The sequence below is a fragment of the Sander vitreus genome, chromosome 12 (assembly GCF_031162955.1).
Source record: "Sander vitreus isolate 19-12246 chromosome 12, sanVit1, whole genome shotgun sequence".
Classification (NCBI taxonomy): Eukaryota; Metazoa; Chordata; class Actinopteri; order Perciformes; family Percidae; genus Sander; species Sander vitreus.
The window spans coordinates 24,705,977-24,728,606 of NC_135866.1; the positions used below are offsets into that span (position 1 = coordinate 24,705,977).

At 39.5% G+C, this 22,630-nt stretch overlaps 1 protein-coding gene across 1 annotated transcript in view; it reads right to left on the reverse strand.

The window, feature by feature from the left end:
• Positions 1-22,630, reverse strand: part of astn1 (astrotactin 1) — a 402,453-nt gene that overhangs the window by 44,056 nt on the left and 335,767 nt on the right. The window contains exons 18-20 of the mRNA XM_078264989.1: positions 5,378-5,655; positions 2,799-2,932; positions 2,082-2,233 (exon numbers count right to left, since the gene is read on the reverse strand). Of these exons, the coding sequence (XP_078121115.1) occupies positions 2,082-2,233; positions 2,799-2,932; positions 5,378-5,655 (564 nt within the window). The remainder of the gene's footprint in view (positions 1-2,081; positions 2,234-2,798; positions 2,933-5,377; positions 5,656-22,630) is intronic.

Genomic DNA, 22,630 nt, shown 5'->3' on the forward strand with positions numbered 1-22,630 from the left:
TGGATTTACCCTGCAGAGATCTGAGGAGCAGTTATTCATAGTCCTCATAAATCAGCCGGAGTTTAAAATTCCAACACAAAGAAAGTGTAAGGTAACGGACATCCGGCCGAAAAAGGACATACGGCGACATTTTTGGCGGCAACGGAGCAATCCCAGAAGTGGATAGTCATGGATATAGACTAATCAAAACGTAATTTAACATTAAAACTGAGCTTCCATGAAAATGCTCACAAAACTTTTGGTGTTTTATGGTAACTCTTAGTGTATATGATCTCTCTGAGCCATTCCGTGGGCCTTTTGCTGCTAAAAAGCCCCCACTCTTCTGGAAGATTTCCACAATACTTTAGAACCTGGCTGTAGAGCAGGCAGTCCACATACTTTTCACTTTATACTTTTTTAAAATGCCCTCTAATTATGGTTTAGGTACTTGCTTTTGCATCACCAATCTCTGAAATACATACACTGCTTGCAATATGAGAGTGGATATAAACAGAGCAGTTTACACAGCACATATCCTTCCTTGTAGATATAAATGAGTGGTAAATATTTTTTAGTCTGCAGCTGGAGCTTTGAAATACTGACTTAAATACATGCATTCACTTATGGTACAAAAGAATATAAAATCCCTCACAGCTAAAAAAAAAAAGAGAGCATTACTGCTGAACCTATAGCTCTTATTCACTATAACAACACTAACAAAGAAAATGCCCACCTGCTTTCCTCTCCTGTCTGAATCAGTTGCATTGATTAATGATCCTCACTGTTCTGACTAATACAGTTTATTCTCTCATTAAGCTACAACAAACTTCGGTACTCACAGGGAACTGTAACAGTCTCCATTATGGATCGGGTCATTACTGCTAAAATAAACTGCCCCTGTTTTACCAGCTTCCTCTCATATAGATCCAGCCAAATAAGCTGTGCGCTCTGTTATGGATGACAGAACTACACACACTACTGCTGCTCCTGTGGTTGCTTATATGATTTCCTCCTTTTAGTGAAAACGTGGGGAAAATATACCTTAATAAGCAAATCACTGAATCCATATGGATGAAACTGTGAGAAAAATACAAAACCCTTTGAAAACACTTAAAGGCAAATAACTTAAGTTTGTTTACAGTTTATGTTGTCAATTACTGTAAGAAACAGATGTTAATTAATATCATACATTCATATGGCTACTTTGTCATTACCATTATGACAAATGGCAAGACATTTTTTGCAACACTGAAAGCAATTACAGTGGTACATTATATAACAATGCCTATTTTATGAAATCAGTCCAGTAATCAGAATTCAGTGTAATCAACAAACTAAATACTCTAAATAAATACTTCAGTTCTCCATTATTATTATTACTGGTGTACTCCATCTTGTGGAGGCCTTAAAAACTACAACTGAATTAGGCCTATAACAAATGGAGTGATGTGTAAACCTGGGCATGTATGTAAAACTATATAAAATACACCTGTTTTAAAGTGGTATTGTTAAGTTAATGTTAAAGATTACTTTTGTAGGACAAGTCTTCCAAATTGCAGGGAACACTCTTATGATAAAACATGACATTCTGATAAGTTAGACTTCCAACTTTTTCTATGACGACAGCAACATAAGGGGAGATTTTGAGCTTTTTTCCAAGTGGTAGACGAGATGAAACAAATTAGGCTCATGTTGCCACATGGTGCTGACAAATTGGCAGGTTTATGGTTTGAGCCAGCATAAATAATGAACACTGGCCAACAGCTGCCCATACAAAGTGAGGCCAACTGACTAAGTCATTACCCATCTGAAATTGGTACACATCCAAAACATCAACAGTCCCACTTGCTGGTTCAGTGAATGTTAGAAACACAAACTGAACAACGCACAAACAACATCTTATTTCAAGTTCCAGTAAGTGGATGAAGCATAACTAAGAAGTCAAGAATACGTATATTTGTGAAACATTTTTTCACTAACCGCTACTAAATCTGGCATCACTGCTTGCCTGGCAACATAGGTCTATTTTCCAATTTTCCAACTGCTGGTCCTTTATCATCGATGGCCAAACTCTTGATGTGGGCAGTTCTGGGCCGACGTACCTGTCTCAACTTTGGAGTGGTCGGTCCTCTCTGTCACCTTCTCCTGGCTAATAAGGTAATCAACAATCCGCACGCCGATTGGTGGCTCGGTGTGGTTCCACTCCATGATGACCAATGAGCTGCTGGGCTCGTAGGTGTAAGACAGTTTCAGCCTGGCAACAGAGTGACAGAGATGCAAAACCATGCTACTGAGTGAAAGAAGCTGTCAGCAAATGGGTCTTAATACTGTGATTGACAGTAAACATTATCCCTTGTGTTCCGCTAAAACTGCAACCCAATAAGAAACAACAAACACTTCTGTCAACATAAAATATAGGCATTTATCCCCTGATGTCTGACTTGGCTTATGCTGAAGCAGTTATCTGCAGCTATGTAGCATTGAGACCCATGTGTACAGGTTTTCATGCCAACCAATTAATGCAGCAGCTCATTTCATTGATGAGCATTCCCAAACTGGGCAGCAGAAATAAATCCATGGCTGCTATAATCATTGACCTAAGACAATGGGCCCCTGGGCCCAAACATGTAACAAGCCAGTAATCCATTCAGTAATCCATCCATGGCTGAAATATTTGGTGGCAATACAATTCTGTGTAGAATAGCATCCCGATGGCACATGACTTGAGACCATTGCAGCATGATATAGAGTTCTGCCAGTAAAATTATGGATATACCATCCATCATTTTTGGAGAAAGGTAATATTGTAAGTTACTAACATAGGTTGGGGAAGTGGGGCGCAGGTGGGCAGTCCGTCTGTGCCGAAAGCGCTGGAATCACACCGACACCAGTCATCGATAACATCCCCTTTCCCCGAACACCACAGCATGCTCATCATCGCCTCATGAAGAGCCTATGAAGAGAGGAAGAGAGAGAGAGAGAGAGAGAGAGAGAGAGAGAGAGAGAGAGAGAGAGAGAGAGAGAGAGACACACACACAAAAACAAACATGAAACCAAAATTCAAAGCACTTATATTGGAACATGCAATATTAAAATGTAAATATTTTCCATGAAATTCTATTCCCGCATCAAGCATTTTATATTATAGTTTTTTCCACAAATGAAAAAAATTAAAACCCTTTCCATCAAATCATTTCCCAAGTTTTAAATTTTTTGGGGACACTGCGCATGATCAGAGCCTTAACCCCAGGCCATTTCCTAGGGCACCATTGCCCGTGTTTTTCAATACATACATTTTAATTTCCGGAAAATCTTATAGATCAGTTTGGGGGAGAATTGAAGAGAGGTTTAAGTTTTGGCTCAAACTAAAACTTCTCTTCAAGCCCCCCATTTCAAACGTGTTCAAAAGACCCCCTAAAGCCCGTGACATTCTAGTCACTAGAACACACTAGTGTGTCCATCTAGACACTTCCCCTTTACCCACTGTTAGCTATGGAAACTACAAACGTGGCAACCGTACCCAATGCATTTACAACCATTGCAGCAGGACCTCATCCACACACAATGACACTCATGATATTAAAGGTGGCCCTGGGGTGTTTTCTTGTAAACAGACAAAAGTTATGTTCACATTCAATAATACACACGAAAACACATTGTGTGTCCTTGAGCTAAGGAATGTGTTGAATGTGTTTCCTTCCTCATAAAACATTTACACAGTCGGTTTTAAAGTATTATGAATCCAGAATTGTTTACATTCATGTTTACTAGCTTTTTTTCTCCAGTTTTTCCACCCCAAAGTAACTTTTGGTATTATTTATTTAGATATACGTGACGTCTAGCACCCCAGCAGGAAAAGGTAAGCTGTATTGCCTGACATCCAGAAATGATCTAATACACACTTTCGGTGTATTATTCGGACTATATGGAACCAACATCACCATGTTTCTTCTTGTAAAGCTTGTCCTACCTAGCAACAGTAATTAAGGGGTGCGGGACTTTGGAAATGTATATTGTCCTAGTAGCTACATAATTATATATGCATCATCCCTTTCAGGAAGTTAAGCATTTAATTACACCTCCGTTGTTGAGTTCTGGTTAAATATTTTTTAGTAATATAGTAGTATAGTTTGATGTGTACATATTGATGTAATTGATTGGCTGGACCATGGATTCTCACCCTTAAATTGACCCAAATTAAATTCATATTTAGATTCTTAGTGTGGATATTACCTGATGGCGACATCATGTCGTAATTGTACTGTTTTTCTAATAGGGAGGCAAAACTAATACTTTGATTCTTTGTAAAAAAAAACAACCTTATATCAGTTCATCAGCGATGGATATATACAGTATACACACCCCTAGTAATTATATGTAATGGTGATACTTGTAAGGGCACGCCAAATAATTATGCAAAATGTTGCCTGTGCATCGTGTTTTTTCGAGCATCTGTACAGTCAAACACTAGCAAACTCCAAACAGCCTGTGTTGATAACAGCGGCTGTATCCGTGTGCCTTAACTTTTGGATGAAAGCCTGACCCCCAGCAGCGTGGAGAGCACCGAATCGACCTTTCTTCCTGCCGGAGGAATAGAAGCGGTAACCACATACAGTATTGATGAAGTCAAATAAGTCACAGCACATTAGGCAGATTATAACACAGCATGCTGCCAGCAGAGTAAGGCATGATACTCCAGAAGGAAAAGACTTCTCTGTAACCTCTTTCATAATGAGGCCGTGAGGTTTTTCGGCCCTGATGGATCACCTACATGCAAACACATGGTGTGTTTCATTGCAGGATGCCAGTTAATAGAGTGACTTTGGTTTAATGATTACAAACCCATACTGATGTCTGGATGTTTTGTATAACTAGCTGGATATTAGGTGGCTTAGATAATAAAATGGTGGGAAACTTGACATTCTAGTACATCAGTGTCACGGAAAATGTAGTCTATATTGACGACATTTCATTTCCGGGATTGTTTAGGTGCCGCCGAAAATTCCGCCGGATGTTCCTCTTTCTTTGTGTTGGCATTTTAAACTCCGGTGGATTTATGAGGACTGTGGTTAACTGCTCCTCAGATCTCTGCAGGGTAAATCCAGATAGCTAGCTAGACTATCTGTCCAATCTGAGTTTTCTGTTGCACGACTAAAACAACTTTTGAACGTACACGTTCCACCAAAACAAGTTCCTACCCAAGGCTATTTTGCAGCGCCACCGTGGCTCTGTCCGGCGCTTAGTGCCCCCCAAGACGATTGTGATTGGTTTAAAGAAATGCCAATAAAGGAGAGCACGTTTTTCTCCCATCCTGGAATGCTGTGTGGACTAGCCAGCCAAATTGGTGTTTTCAGGCATTAGACTGTCACACATAGTTAGGGATGAACACTGTACACACCTGGTAGGTCTCATTGTTGGACACCAGTTCAAAGATGGGCGCGGCCTTGGTGATCTGCAGCAGGACAGGCTCGGACTGCTGCCGCCCTTGCACCACCCTCGGGCTCATGTGACAGAGGTGACAGGAGCGCGGGCACTGGCCTTGGCTGTTGCAGTCCATACGGACACCGGCAGCCATGCGCTTTGCACCCGTGTCCAGCAGACTGGCGATGTATGCGGGGTAGGTCAGCGTCCTCGGCTCCTTGTCGCGCTCCTCGGACTCCTCCGAAGGCGAGTTACCTGATAGACGAGAGGAAATGTACTGGTAAGCTCTTTCTCATTATACTTTTTTTGACATAATTTGCACTTTACATAAGACACACAGCAAACGCAATCAAATGTATTATATGCAAAGATCATGACAATGAAACTATAAAAAAAGCATGTGTGAAGTTTTATATATATATATATATATATGTAGATGGTGAGGTCACATATTCCTAGTGATGAGATTAGGGAATAAACTACCCCCCTCTTTGTAGCAACATGGCACAACTACAAAGCATCAATGTGTTGCCATACAGTAGCTCCCTTCTGTAGACTTTTTAGCTTCTCTACATCACAGGCTGAATACATGAACAAGAGTGTAAATATTTGGGCCACAGCTACAAAGAGCTAAATGTTCCCTCTAGCAACGAAGGTGAATGTGGAGGCATGTACTGAACAATGAAACGTTTACATTGTATTAACGTGACTATTGCTGTTAGAGGCTGTTACTGACCTTCATGATTTTTGCCCCTGCTCAGTTTATGGGACTTGAATTAATTCCTCAAAATGATCAACAACTGAGAAAGATACAGTGTAAACCAGTAAGATGAAACCAGGGTCTTCTACTCATTTTTCTTACGGTAACAATAGGTTGCACATACATTACTTCATTTTAGACAATGCAGAAATGTATAGTGGAACAATACTTTTTACTTCACAACACATACTGTATGCATCAGGCTTAGATACTAGCCATTCGTATTTCTCATATGTTTTATACACAACTGTAAGACAGGTGAACTCCTGCACACTACCAGCACCGACTTCATATGAGACACAACATTTTGGTTTGTTGAGTTAGTTTAACTTTTGCATTATGTAAATATGTGAATCAAATATTCCACATAAACTGTAATTGTGTGTCAGACAGAGTGAGATATCCACTTGCAAGGGGAGCTAGAGAGCAGAGAGAGAGGGAAACATGCTTAATGCAGAACTATTTGTCTTTTTTAAAAGGGGGAATTTTTCAGATTACCATTTTGGGAGACTGCCCGGGCTGTGAGAAAACACAGGCAATGTAAAAGCTCTAGCACCAATTAGGGAATACGCTTGTTGTGCGAGCTGCCTCTGATGGAATACAACTCAGGGTTATGAGCCACGAGCTCATGGACCAAAACGTGCACAAGAATGAAGGCAAAGAGAAGGCAATTTTTCTAAGAGTATAGTATGAATAATTCCACTGCTTTAATGTTTACTTTTTGTTTCACAACTCCTTTAAAAGTAACCTTTTGCACTTTCCTTTTGTTTTGTATTCAATGTAACAGAATGTGCATCTATATTTCAGTGCTTTAAGCTGTATGCTTTGTAAGAAGAGGAGTCATCTAAATAAAGGTTATTCTAATAATGTAAGATGGGATAGACGTACAAATCCTCACACTTAATACCTCAAAACAAACATTTGTCATATACCCACATTCACACCACCGCCCATCCTTCAGACCAAATACTTTTGAACAGAATTTCTTCAGAATATCTCCATGGATTGTCATAATGATGTGTGTGTGTGTGTGTGTGTGTGTGTGTGTGTGTGTGTGTGTGTGTGTGTGTGTGTGTGTGTGTGTGTGTGCGCGTGCACCTGAGTGTGGGTGACTTGCCATTAAAAAAAAAAGTGCTACAATAACAATGTTCTGTGTTTGCTTTTGGGTGCACGTGTGAGTAATTAATGCCTTGTTGATTATACCTCATCTCCCACACATCACTCAAATATACACAAACTTTATTTTGCATGATGCCTATTGAGTTTCAAAGGTTTTCCAAGTAATAGCATGATTAACTACTGTAGTTACAGTCAGTTAAATTCAGCTTCGTAAAAGGTCATAATATTAATAAAGGATTTGGAGATAAATGACCATCAAAATACAAAGTAAAAGAACTCAAAGCCACTATGTGCAGATTTTGTTTGTGGTTATAATATCTCTACCATTGTCCGAAGTTTTTGTCTTTTGCAGAATACGTTGTAAATGAAAGCCCATTCATCTTACGGTCACATGCCAACATTCACCCATTCACACACACATTCATACACTGATGGCAGAGGCTGCCATGCAAGGTGCCAAACCTGCTCATCAGGACACTTCGACACCAACTCTGAAGAAGCTGGACATCGAACCAGGAACCTTCACTCAAAACACAGTAACACAACAGCAACACAAACCCTGTTTCATATCAGAATGCTGCAGAGACAGAGAGACCATGGTGCACCTGGGCCCCTTTATATAAATTAGCAATCAGACCACAACCAGAACAGGTGAAAGAAAAAAAATCAAACAAATGTCACATGGGAGCAGTGGGAGAACATAACAACCTGCAAATCTAATATGCTAAACAATGAGAAATGACACCCTGGGAAATTTAACAGTCAGGTGTAATGATTAAAAGACTCCTTTGATAACACAGGCAGCTGCCTCCACATCCATTAATGAACTGGAAACAAAATAAAAAGCTGTATTTGTGTATGTGAATAGGTATTATCCATGTGCATATGTTTATGTAAATCCCACCAAATCTGAATATTTTAGGTCTTATAATATTGTTCATTTGTAATGCCCTTGCTAGTTGTGGGCCTCTTTGCATGCATTTGTTTATGTCCTTGACAATGTTAGCATGCAGCTTCAAAGCCCTGTGATTGGGTTACTGAGAAAAATCGACAGATAAGCCTTTACCAATCAGAGGAATGTGTAGCTAAATGAGGTCGGTTGGAGGGGCGAGTCACATCAGGGGAGAATGAAATCAAACTCTGGATGTTCACAGCTCTTGACCCCTGGGCGGCATTGGTGTGCGCGTGTGCAAGCATGAAATGTCTGAGTAACGTGTGTAAGTGGGTGGGTAGAAGTATATTAATGAAAAATAGAAAACACCTAATAAGACAGAAAAACTATCTAAAACCAATTTGTGTGATTGTGTAAGTGCACGGACGCATGTGCACATTTGCATTCACAGACTGATTCATCTGTACGTTGCCAAGGATGTCAATGTCCTTGCGCTCCTGACCGGCCAAACTTTAATCTATCCCTGTCAAACTGGCTCACTTCCCACTAATCAGATCTCATCATTCTATCTTCACTTGCCACCTCCTGGCAAATGGAAATTAAATGTGGCAGTTGTATTAGGACAGCTGGGTTACTTTTAGGGCAAAGAAGATTGGCAATGATTAGTTCTGTTTAGTTTTGGTTTAGTTCAGTGTCAGCTGGGACCATGGGGGGAAATTAAAATGAACGAGCAGGCCGGCCTGAAGACACCTGATAGTCAAACATACACAATATACAATCAACTAAACCCTCTGTGATTTTCTTTAAATTTGAAATGTAGGGGCTATACAAAGTCTATATATTATGTATGTCCTCAAAGAAATACTGTTATTTCTTTTAGAAGAAATGGCACATTAATTCACTTTCATAAAAACACACTCTGAATTATTACTGAATTTAATACACTCAGGGGGTTTGCTGTGAGCTAACAGTAAAGGGATGGTTCATATTTTTAAGTTAACCCTAACGTAGTTTGATAAGCAGGCAGGAGTACCGACACAGGAGCTAAGCAATGTACTGCTGTAGACAGGGGCAACAGCTTAACATATTTCAGCCACCTTAAAAAAAAAATAAAAAAATCAATATCAGTTTAAGTGTACGCTATATTTATAGAATCATTTTACAGCTTTATCTTGCCGTCAGACAGCCCTGTTTAAATTTACGTAATGGAACAGAAGCTGTTCTATGCTCTCCTCAAAGCCACCAGACTCCATTGACAAAAACAGTCATTTTACCTCACAGGACACAGGATTTGCTGGTCTACCGCTGCCTTGATCAGTTAGTTTGTTCGTGGTATTGTGTGACTTTGGTGTTTCAAAGGGTTAGGAACTAACAAAACTAACGAGGCTTTTTAAAGACTTTATTTAGCTTAAGAAGTAGGAGAAATTACTGGGTTCTATACCAATACAAACATGGCCACCATTTGTAACTTCAAAAGAAAACTGTCACTGTCTGTATTTTATAAAAGCAGGAACACACTCCAAAACAGATTATTACTAGTTCAATGTGACTTGTTAACAGTATCCACTAATAACACACAAGTGTCTACTTCAATTTTTTATATTTCGTCTGTTCTGCACATGACAACTGTTGTTCCCTTTAACATAGAGGGAAAATGGCCCTCCAGAACATTCTGTGAAAAGCCTCTCTGAAAGTCACAGATAAATATCAAGAGTCATGTTGGACTCACCCAACCAGCTCCTCTGGTGGACAGCTGGTGGGGTATCAAACTCCTGGGGTCGCTAACTGCTTAATGAGTGTTTATTTCTTGACATGCTGCTTTACTGTTTTATGAATTTCAATTAATGTGATAAATCTTGTCTGAATTGACGCTTAGCATGTGTCCATCACCTGATAAGTGGCCTGAATAAACTGACTTCATGCTCTCCTCTTTCACATAAAGTATCCCAAGATAAAAGAAAATAGCTACTTTAATACAGTATGTGAATCACGTTAACAGGCAGAAGTATGCACCTGGGGTCTCATTTATAAAACTGTGCGTAGGATCCTTACTAAAAGCCCAAAAGCCAAAAATGGCGTACGGCAAAAAAAATTCTGAGTTACGCACATCTGTAAGCAATGTTCCCTTTATAAATCACAGATTACCTACAAGTGTGCGTACGTGAATCAGCCTCTTATCCCGCCCTATACACGCCCATTTTTAACCATAAAAAAGTCAATGCAAAGCACCTCATGAATACTGATCAGTATGTTAACGACCCTGGCAGTTGTTCTTTCGTTACGCCGAATCATGACGGAAAAAGCAAAAAAAATTCTCAGACGCTCGGGTATTGCTGCAAATTGAATTATAATTTCGGCCTGTTCTCGCACAGTGTAGGGAAACCTGACTACCTATATAAATAATACCGTCCAAAATCGGCAGACTTTACGGCACTTGGGGACAGCTTCGATATATCAGACCAATATGATAAGATTTAACAGAACTAAATATTATATCCAAACAAGCCTTAGTGATAAAGTTGAAGATTATATATCATATGTATAAAAAACACTTTGTCACAAAAAACACGCTGTCTGCCATTAACCCTCTGGAAACAGCCGGTTTCCCCCAGAGTGGCGAGGACCTGTATTTGGACCGGGATGGCACGGTTCCGGCGCATTGCCCTCTCTACTGGACCCAATTCAGTACATAGATCTAAGAGCTCAGCTTTAGGGAACTTAAATCGGCATGGTCCCTGAAGCCTTTTTCTCTCTGGATTCTTCCATTGTCGTAGTCCTCCTGCAGTGCCAGCAGTGCCATCATGCAGCATTACGCACGGGGGTCACCGCAGTATGTTTACAACAATTTGTGATTGTTAACACTTGCCAAAATCACAGCAACAACTAGTGGTATCCCCGATCCCAAGATACAATTTGAAAATGAACGTCTAAAAGGCAAACACACGTTTCTTCATGCAGGTTTTGTCACAAACAGTATTAAAGTTTGGACTGATAATAAGGACATTAAGTGTAACGATTGTTATACGGCTGTATTTCCAGACTTTGACATTTGATGATATGTGCACAGTATTAAAGACAGATATTTAGTTATTTACACTGTGTTCTGCCGTTATCTAATGCTAGGGTATTTGATGCTATCCTGTATTCCATGGAGTCGGGCCGTCTCATCCTCCTGCGCTCCGTAGTGGACAACGTGACGGTGAGACAGCGCCGATTAAACATTAAGAACACATTTTTATTTAAGATTTGAGTTGGATTTTTACAATGGAAAAATGATCACTCAGTACAAGCGCAAATAACACTGCTGGATTTGATCTTCATGGTAACGTGGATTATATGGAGTGATAAAATGTGCGTGAGGCATCAATACTTGAAAGTATTACGAGTAATCGTTATTCCCATATTTACTTTCTGCAGTCTGACTTCAGTTCACCAACTCACCATCTGCGTCGCCAATTGAATCGAAGTGGCGTACGCACATTTTCAGCCCCGTTTTGTGCGTATGCCACGTTTATAAATGAGACCCCTGGCCTTTAAAATCCACATACATGTTGTTGTACATAATGTGGTGTTCAGGGACACAGTGCATGATTGTGCAGGATAACATGGTTTCCTGTGTATGGATGTCTCCATTATAAGTATTTGTCTTCCCAAGGTGAAGTATGTGTTTTTGCTGGGAGGTAAAAATGTTATTTTCTCTAATACTCATGCTGTTTTTTTATGTCACACAAAAGCCAACAAGAGAGGAGCATCTTCTTCTTTGAACCTTGCTTAACGTCTTCCTCCCTTTGCCATTTTCAGCTTTTCTTTGTCTCTTTTTACAGCATCTCCCTTTCCTTTCACTCTCTCTCTTACCAAGTAAAAAACACAATCACACCTATGCACATACATGTGTGGTACAGAAGGTGTGAGGGCGGAAAGCTGTAATATAATATTCCCTCTCTGCATCTTCCTACTAAAGACAAGAACAATATCTATTTTCTCACATTTCCTGACACTTTCTTTGCTTTTGCTTTCTCCTTTAACTCTCTTTTACTCACTTTCTCATTTCCCCCCTTTTTTCTTCTGTCAGTCTTTTTCTCTCTTAAGGTCTACAAGGTGAATTCACACAATTATCTAAGCATCTAAACTGCTGTCAACTTCAACCCACGCACTCAAGCACACACCTGCTTTTAGGGGAGACTAATGCATAGCAGTACAGTATATCGCTTTGAAGAGAATAAATCTCAAAGAAAATACAAACACATTTATGCAAGCACACATAGATAAAGCTTATTAAATGTAATCTGTGTTTGACAGAGTCAGGCTCCTCACAAAGGGAAATGATGACGAGACAAAATACTCAAAAACAATATCCTATCCTCCTTCTCCTCCTCTTCGTTCTTTCAGAAATACAATTTTGGATTCAATCTTTGCTGGACTGCACCAAATTGTATGTAAATGTATTTCTGACGACGAGGGGTTGAGTACCCCTGTGAGCCTGTGTGTGTGTGAGCGTGTGATACTTGTATGCTTGTGTAAACATATTTCAGTTATTGAAGTGCTGAAAGTGATTTCCTGTGCTACATGCAGGCTTATTAGAATACACCACCCCCCCAGTCCTTCACTGACCAATCAGCATTCATTAGCAGAATGCTAGCATGTTATGGGCAACAACGACTCAACCTTGAAGAAATCAAAAGGACATAAGTACTCGTTCATTCAACTTTTGACCTATAATCCATGTTGAACTTGCAAAAACTACAATCAAATCTGAGATTTCTCAACGACAATCAGGCGAAAGAGACAAATGTAGCCGTCTAGCTCCATAGAGTCCCATTCATTTAGCACTGGACCGCGATCACCCCCAGTGGAACTCTGGAGGAACTGCAACCAAATTCGGTACAATGGGGCTGAATAGGGAGTGGAACGGCTTGTTTCAGACAGACGGTCTGAGAAAAATAATTACTAATTTGAACATTAAAGCATGTAAACATTATTTACATTATATTGTAGTATAAACCCAAAATACAAGCATGAACCTGAAAATGAGCATGATTTGTCTCCTTTAAGTCTGAGTCTGACAATATTGTTGAATATATATATTGAGTTCAATGCTAAATCAGTGGAGTACTGTGCAATAACACTGAAGTGGTGCTGAGGGTTAACATTTTAAAACGTAAGTCGCAACAGAAGACCTGGACATGGCCTGAAAACCAATCTTTCATACCAGCTGAGACCTAACAGGCGTCACTAAACTGTAGACACAGGACAGATGCACGATGGGAAACTCATAGAATGAGCATGTATTAGGGTATATACTTACCCATGTGTGTGTGTGTGTGTGTGTGTGTGTGTGTGTGTGTGTGTGTGTTGGTATGAAGCTGGGGATTTGGTGCTGCTTTGACCCATGCTGTACCAAGTGGAATGACTCAATCATCTCTATAGTACACAACAGATGGAGCTCAGAGCTGTTCAGATTCATATAACACCTCTCCATGTACCCCTGCCTCCCACACTCCCCAATGAGAGGTGACTCCTGTTCATCAGCTACCGACTGACTCAGGTCGGTCCTCCTGTTTACATAAATACAGTAGACTTTCGACTCTATACCGTTTATGGGTGCGAGCCAGAAGAGAAGAAAGAGAGACACGGGAAAAGAAAGATCTATTTAAGCATGTGATGTTCACATGTTGTAATATATGACAGCGTTTTGGAGTGAAAGCTTTCATTTCCTGTTTATTGCAAGCCCGCGGATCCTGCCCATTATATCGGCTTTCATCAGACTTCTTTGTGAAACGATCACTCATTAAATCATCATTGATCTTTGTGATCAAAGGGCTATCTATGACTTCAGCCTCTGACACAATCAGCCTTGTTTTTAACTGAGGCTTTTAAACCTAATGCCCGACTCTGTGCTCCTGCATGAAGCCATCTCTCCTCCATCCTGTGTAGAATACCATTTACTATGACTCCACTGACTTCAGTAATTACTCTTTTAGCCACTAGATGATGCTAGTGGATCACTGACATGGCATCGAATTTTGGAAAGAGGAGTTATCGATGTACATGCTCCACTGTTCAGCAGACAAAAACAGGGCAAATCCTACCTAACCTTTTAAATGTGCTTGGCCGAGATGAATATTATATGGTTATGGAACGTAATCATGAGCTCCTGCTGATCTGAGAATGTTGGAAATCAAAGCAGGCAGTAGCTTAGTAAATGGGAAAGCAGTGAGATGGAAAACGGCATTAAAAAGGGGGAGTTTTGGTGGGATCACGTCTATTGTATTCATTAGGAGAAAAATGATAAACAGAATTAGAAGGCAGCAAAGAGGAAACTGAACGAGACGCAGATAAACAAATACTCTGGGTATACTGTGTGTCTGTCTGTGTGATACATTCTAAACTCCAAACCTGTGAAATGGAATACATCAGAGTGCTTAAACAAACCTGTGCGACACGCAAATCTTCTGAGATGTGTTGTGCAGTTTTTCTTTACGTGTGTGCACATGTGCGTGCGTGTTTGAAGCGACACCTTCCCAGGCAGCCACATGCAGCCTGTGCCTGATAATTCACGGCGGGGTGACACTCTGTTTGCATCCAGCTAAAGGAAATTGTCCACAAAAAGTGTGCATCTTTCTTTAGGCTGCAAAGCCACGCTGAGATTCGGTGCGATTGCTTCTGCGTGCAGGGTGTGAGCGCAAAAAGGTGAGGCAAAGGAAAGACGTACAATTGTCATTGTGTTTGTGCGTGTGTGAAAAAGAGGGAGGGGCAGGAGCAGCGAGAATGTGTATGTTTTTGTGCAAGTGCAAAAATCTGATGACTGACTGGCAGGAACTGCATTGGCATGTGTACGCTTTGCAGTGCAACAACACTGTATGTGAATCTATGTTAGCAGCACAAAGACCTACTTCAACAAGACAATCAGCACCGACTCAAACTCCTAGGAAGCTGAATATATATATATATATATATATATATATATATATATATATATGCATATATATATATATATATATATATATGAACTACTGTTAACTGGCTGACCTGCACCTCAACGAGAGAGCACATTTCCCCATCATATCAATTTACAAATCGCTAATTTACTGTTGGAACAGCTAATTAACCTGGGGATTTATCACTAACCTCCCATTAAGGACTCAGTAATAGGGAAATAATGAAGCTGAGGAAACAAGATTTTAGTCATTTGCTATATACTTTACTGGTAATCACTAATCTGTTTACTGGTGAGGAATGGCTACTTTGCATCAAATGGCAGTTATAACAACTCAAAGGTCAACAAATACTTTATTACGTGTTATTTATTTACTTTTAGAATTAATAAAATATATCAGAAAAAAAGAATAAAGTAGGCAGGCATATTTGAATGTTTAGATAACTAAAGGAATTACTCAACTACAGGGCATGCTGCTGTACACTATTCCTTGTTTAGCTGCTGGGTGTTTTCAATAGTTTTCAAAAGGATGCACTGCAGTTGGTAGAGGCGTTATGTGTGAATGGTGCTGACTGATGCATCCCACACCATCAGGAGGTCCAGTGTGTTTGCTGCAGGCCAGATATGCTAAGTGATCTTTTGAGCTGGTAGTGCAACGCTCAATGTAAAAAAACGATTCGGTTGGCACTGGTTTATGTTGCACACACAAATAAAATCACCCATAAAATCTGATTGTAAAGGCCTCTGAAAACATATTTTCTCAATCAGCTTTTGACTTTGCACAACGGGATCCTACATGAAAATGTACTTATCTGCCAAAAGTAGAAATAATAATGCAATACATTCTTTTTTTTAAATATCCCCGTGTGTGTTTCTGCCTGGGCACTTGTCACTGATTTGAAGTGAACGTAGCTCAGTTTAACTGAGTGGGAAAAAAATGTGATGTGATGTAATATGAGGTAACAGTTGTGGGGTTGTTTGCCTATGTTGCCAGGCCACTTTCAATCAAATCTGATTTAACTATGGAGCGTGGAGTTGGCCTAGTGGTTGGAGGCATACTACTGACTTACATGTACATTGAACTGCAGTGTCCCCGGTTTGTTTCCGCCGGGGTTACTTTGTTGCATGTCTTACCCCTTTGCACTGTCTGCATCTACAGGGTCACTGTCTCATGAAGGCAAAATGTCAAAAAAATAAAAACAAACATATCTTATCAAACCACAGCCAGACAGTATTCATGAAGCTGATTAGCTGAATACTTTTTGTTTTTTTCTGAACTTTAACTTTTATTGTCGCTCATTTTAATCATGAATTATGTAATATTATAGAGAAATACTTAAGATTTGAAACCACATTTTCAGGGGCTTTAAATCTGAATCTAAAAAGAATGGATCATTTCAAAGGTACATTTATTTTTTTTATCTGGTCTGCTTTAGTATTTCATAGGGAAACCATCTGGATCCTCATGCTGACAATTGCAATAAAATGACCTCATGTCCCCTCCGCATATTTCACCCTCACAGCTGTATAAACTTGGTTGCTCTAATTACAGTTTCCTATATGAGGGCTCCAGAGCCACGGATCTGGCATCTGAGTACAGAAACAAAAAACAACTTAAAATGTATTTGTGATTATGGCTTTTCAGAATAACATACCATGCTATTCTGTCATCATAGGAAAAGTGGTACCCTATTTTCTAAGTGATGTTGACTAAGTGACTTTTAGTACATTGTATCGCTGTCTGGCAATGACACATTTCCTCCCACCTGCTTTTATGACTATTTTAATACTATGTACAAAAATAGAAATACCAAGATTTTAAGAAAAGAAATATCACAAATACCAAATTTCTTTTCTTAGCTTAGGTGGAAACGTTGGCATATTAATAAAAGGAAGCTATGATTAAGGCTGATGGAAAGGATTTATGAATGTGTGGGTGAGATAAAGGTGAGATTTTTTGGTATGCATGATTCTGTATCTCAGAAGAAAAAAAACGTCTCTTACTCAGGCACGGATCAATGGATAAAGAAGAGTAAAAATATCTGGTCTTACTTTATAGCCAGGAAACTTCACAACCTAAAGTTCTCTTAACGTTCAACATTGTTTTAATGCATCGATACATCTGTGGCATTAGCCTGCACCCCTACATTTTCTTTTACCTTTGCAGGCTTTCACAACCCTTCAATGTACCTTATCTGGCTTCATCCAACCAACCAACATAACTAGCCATTCAAAAGCACACAGAGAAGTTGACCACAGCAGCATCAGCCATCAAGGCTCCTGAAGCCCTTGATGGGAGCTTCATGTTTAAAGCAGTATGTGGAGCATGGCACGCTGGGAGCAGCCGCTGTTCGTCTAAGTGCTGATTAGCGGTGCTGACCGCGGCCTGACAGACCCATTAGTGACATCTCCTTCATGGATGCTGAAGGGCCCAGTAATGCCGTCCACCTGTCAGTGTTCTCTACATGTTCTCTGTACATGTTCATCAGCTTCACTTTCGTAACTTTTCTTAGATCTCCTCATTCTTCTTTATTCATGATGTCTCTATATTTTTTACAGTTTTCCTCTTCGGTTTTCCTATCCCCTACATCCCCAACTAACGTGTTTCCATTGGTTTTCACTGTCCGCGCAAATTGAAGCTTTAAAAAACTAACTCATGGAAAATGATGAAGTTGACATTAGCATCAGGCTTCTTGAGCTATTAATGGCATTCCTAGCAGCCTGGAATTATCAGTGGCAATAATAATTTGTTAAAAATGGTCAAAGCACCAAGCTACATAAATCATTACCTGGAGAAACCATTTTGTTCATATAATACTATTTTGCAGCAGCAAGTATGTTTCCATAGAAAAGTAATATGTTTTTAAACAACATAATGAGGAAACAGTAATGAATGTACAAGCCATTTCAATCCATAAACCGTATGACGTCTCACTGACGCTGGCCCCTCGCAAAATGTTGATAGTAAGCATATCTGCATAACGTTGACTGACCTTGTTTCCTTTTGGTTTCACAACATATCCACTCCTGAAATACAATATCCGCTTGTAGCATGATTAATATTTTTATTGTGACACTCCACTTGGTTAAGTTTAGGGAAGGATCGTGGTCTCGGTTAAATATTAAAAAAGTCAACTTGAAGCCTGAGACAGGACATGTTTACTTGATTAACATTTAACAGAAAGCAACTGTCAATATAATTTTGAAATCTGGAGACCGCCACAAAGCCAGAAACTGTGGACCCGTAAGCTACTGACAGTACTTTCAAAAGGTTGCTGAGAAAGATGTCATTAACAACGTTTTTTTTCAAGCAATTTCGGTTTACGTCACATGCAGTTTGGCTTTAGAGCAAATCATTGTACCGAAACAGCTTGCACCTAATAGAGCAAATACAATCTGTATTGTAAGCCGGAATCCACCATACTGTAGGGATGTAGATGTAACCACTGTCAGATGTGTTTCATTTCTACCTATGGTTTATCTGTCTTTGTCTTTAGTTCCTTTCTTTCTATCCACCTCATCTGCTGTTCAACCTGGGTTTGTTGGGTGTTTTGGCCAAGAGCGATTTATCATTTTATCCCCCTGCATGCTTCACAGTCAAATATAACACCCCCGGCTCTTTTCTCTCACAGATCTGTGAAATGTTGCAGGCTATATTGCAGACCAGTGTGAGATCGCCTGCTACTAAAGACCAGAGTAATGTAGTGTAGCAAAATGTGTCATAGCTGCTAGTGGTTTCCAGTTTCTTTGGGTTGTATTGCTGTATGGGAGGAGCTCTAAGAGGCTTTTAATGAACCTCGAATCCAGGAGAGAGACAATTGAATAGGGTGTAATGATTTTAGAAACTGCAGGTGGCTGAGAAATAACATGAAGCATGACTAGAAAAGGCCGGGTTTACATCAGTGAAATAGCGCTGCCTGAGACCTTACAAGCCTGAATATCTGTCACCGACTACAAAACAACTCCTCTTGACTGATGACCTTTTCTTTCTTTTATACACAGGACTTCAGACTTTGTCGAATGAATATTAATTTCATGTTCTTTTTTACTGAATTCATATATATTTGACATTCTAGCCTACCGCATATAGAGAGAACATGCCCTTTTTTTTATCTTGCAGTGTTATTTTTTTAGCTTTTATTCCGGGGTATTTATTTTGAGATTTTGTTTGAGTTGGCCATTCAATTTTCATTTCTCCCTTAAAAAAAAGTCAGGCGGAAAAACCCAATGTAAATTAAAACGATATTTACTTTCTGGACATGTATTGGTTTTCATGTATACCATGTATACATTTCCTATAATATGAAAATACATTTTCACATTTCAGTATCAGATCAGTATTGGCACCTTTAATGCCAGTTGGAAATGGAAAAAAAAAGTCATGTCAGAAAAACACCGGCCTGTGAATTTAAAGGTATAAATACAGTAGCTATGATGTAGTGTAGTTAAGAAAAATCGACACTTCATAAATCGTCTATTTAGAGAAGATATGAATGTTCAACACATTCTCACTCCCATCGCGTAAAATACGGACGCTTAGTCAGGTGCCTTAGGCAAAATGTCTCCTTTAGCGTCATATCTAAACACGCTTTATCTAAAACGCGCTGGGTCGGGACTATTGTTGTCACTTTTGCCGCAGTTAGATTTAGGAAAAGTGGGTGGGGTTACAAAATGCACGTTTCTGTGACACGCGGGACACGAACCCCGGTCTCTGGGGTGAAAGTCCTGTGATGTTTGACCCATCCACCCTCCCCAAGCGGAATTTCGGGCTTTTATATTACTTGCTGCCATTGCCGCTCTTAATACTACGTCATCTTAAAGCGCCGCGGAGCTACTTCTCTGCCCGGTGAGTTTCATACGCACGCTGAGGGATGCTTATTGCGTCGTATCTGACGTTGAGAGACAGTGACCATGCGTCCGTATTTTACGAGTTGGGAGTGAGAACGGATTGGAATGTTATACTGTTTTGCATAAAAAAAACATGAGATCTTCAACTTTTAGAATCTGTAAACCAATTACGTTCAAAACTATCCAAACTGCCCAAACTATATCTTATTCCGAAGCATTTTAACAATAAAGTCGTACAAATACAAACTTAAGAGCAAGTTGTGATCAAAAGGGGGTTCCGGGATCATTAATCTACTAAGACATGCCTGATATCACTGGAGACTAGAAAGTCCGAGCTTTTTAAAGACACATCAACGCACCTCAAACTTCACATTTTACAGTCGCACTTACACTTTACAGACATCAATCTATGTTCCTGTCAAAAATATTTCACCAAGGCTTATGTTATTTTCACCAAAAACGGCAGATTTAGTTATTTACGTGCCTGATGCAATGGTAAACAACTTGAGAAAAATTGTGGTGATATTGCCTTTGAAATTTAGAATTTAGAATATGTGAGGATAAAAATCTTATTTTCTTTCTTCATTTCATCTCCATTTACTCTGGAATGGTAATATAGATTTACTTACAACGGATTACAGTTTTTTCCAACTGCTTATGTCTCCTTTTTAGAAAAACTCTACACACAATTCCCAAAACTGCACACACAAAATGCAAAATGCCTCACATCTCCTTCAAAATGAAACACTGCATTCAAATGTAATGCTGAAATAGTCATTAGATAGTTGCATGCAGTATGGACGCCACTGTAAAGCTACTCAATCCGTGGTTGATCACATGATCAATAAGTGTGGCCCTGATCTCATCAGAGATGGCTCTCCTTCTTCCTCTTCTTCCCTCCTCCTCCTCTTCCTCCTCCTCCTCCTCCTCATTGTCGTCCCCTGTCTCTCCCTCCTACTCCCCTTGCTCTCTGTCTATTGTTGACATCCATTGTTCAAAACAGGTAATCTGACCTTTGACCTCTGTATAGGCCTATACTAAAGCACTGATTGGTTAGTGTTCAGTTATGACATAATGTGTTTGCAAATGTGAGGAGAGTGTGTGCGCCCTGGTAAATAAGTGTAGCATTTTGATTGGTTGTGTTTAGAAAAGGAAAGCAAGTCACTTCCTGTTAGATTTTTGTGTCTTAGGTAGAGACTTGTGTGTAATGTTTTGAAAGAAGTGTTTTATGCTATTGAAAACTGAGTGAAAGGCTGAGAAATAGCTTATGGTTTTGGAGATTTGCTGTGTGGTTTTGCACTTTGAGTGAGAGGTTTCAATAATCGTGTGACATGAAAAGACGTGTGTAAGCGGTTGAAAAAAAACTAATATTCCATATCTTCATATTAAATGAGAGCATGCATATAGGCCCTATGCTTGAGGAGCTATTCATAAATCATCTGTCTGTTATTTCAGGCATTTTTTTTTTTAAAGTGCTCATATTATGCTTATTTTCAGGTACATAACTATGTATTTAGAGGTTATATCAGAATAGGTTTACATGGTTTAATTTTCAAAAAACACCATATTTATGTTGTACTTCACATTGCTGCAGCTCCTTTTTTCACCCTGTGTGTTGAGCTCTCTGTTTTAGCTACAGAGTGAGACATCACACTTCTGTTACATCGTTGTTGGGAGTCGCACATGCGCAGTACCTAGGTAAGGACTACTAGCCAGTCAGAAGCAGAGCATGAGGGCGTGCCACGCTAGCAGCTAGGCGAGCATTATAACGTGTGTTACAAAGTGACGCATGTTTGTCTCTGAAGTAAAGGCTGGACTACAATAGAGCTGTTTGGAGCAGTTTGTGAACAGTGTTTTCTGTTGGAGAGGTTAAGTCCCTTTGGGGCGGACTTTGGGCTTTTTGACTTGTAAAGCTATAATGTGCACAAAAAAGATATCATATATATCTTATGTATCTTATATATATATATATATATATATATATATATATATATATATATATATATATATATATATTTTAAAGATATATAAAAAAGTAAAGGGGAAAAGCCAAAAAGCATAATATGAGCACTTTAAAAGCTATTTATATGAACTAACAATGAGCACAGATTTTCATTACCTCCCACTTATCGTTAACAAGAGCAGAACACATGAAAGGTCACAGAGCTATTGTGAAAATTGCTGCTGAATTGGCGTTTAAGGCGATGTGACAGGGCCACAATACATTAAACTCAAATAGCTTCTAAATAAATACAACATTCAGATGTATGAAAAACCTCTAGTGCCATTATGTCACACATATATGCAGATCCGATTTTACGCAGCAGTGCACCAAAAGTAGAAAGTAGAAAAGAAACTAACAGGTAAGAAAATCTCCTTTGTAGAAAGGCCCAAGCTTTTTGACACTGACTGCGTCTGATGAGCACAAATAAAGAAATCAGCATATATTTCGTAGTAATATATCATCATGTGAGAAAAACAAACAAGTCATTTGCATTATTGGAGAGCCCATTTCAAACCTTGCTGTCAGCAGGTCTGTATTTCACTTAAGTCTCTAGTCTGCATTCACAAGCACTGTGAACACTTTCTTATCAAACGGATCCAAAATGTTGTATTCTCACTTTACACTTGTACTAGGTACATCAGACAGCACAGACGCGCCCAGTGGGGAATC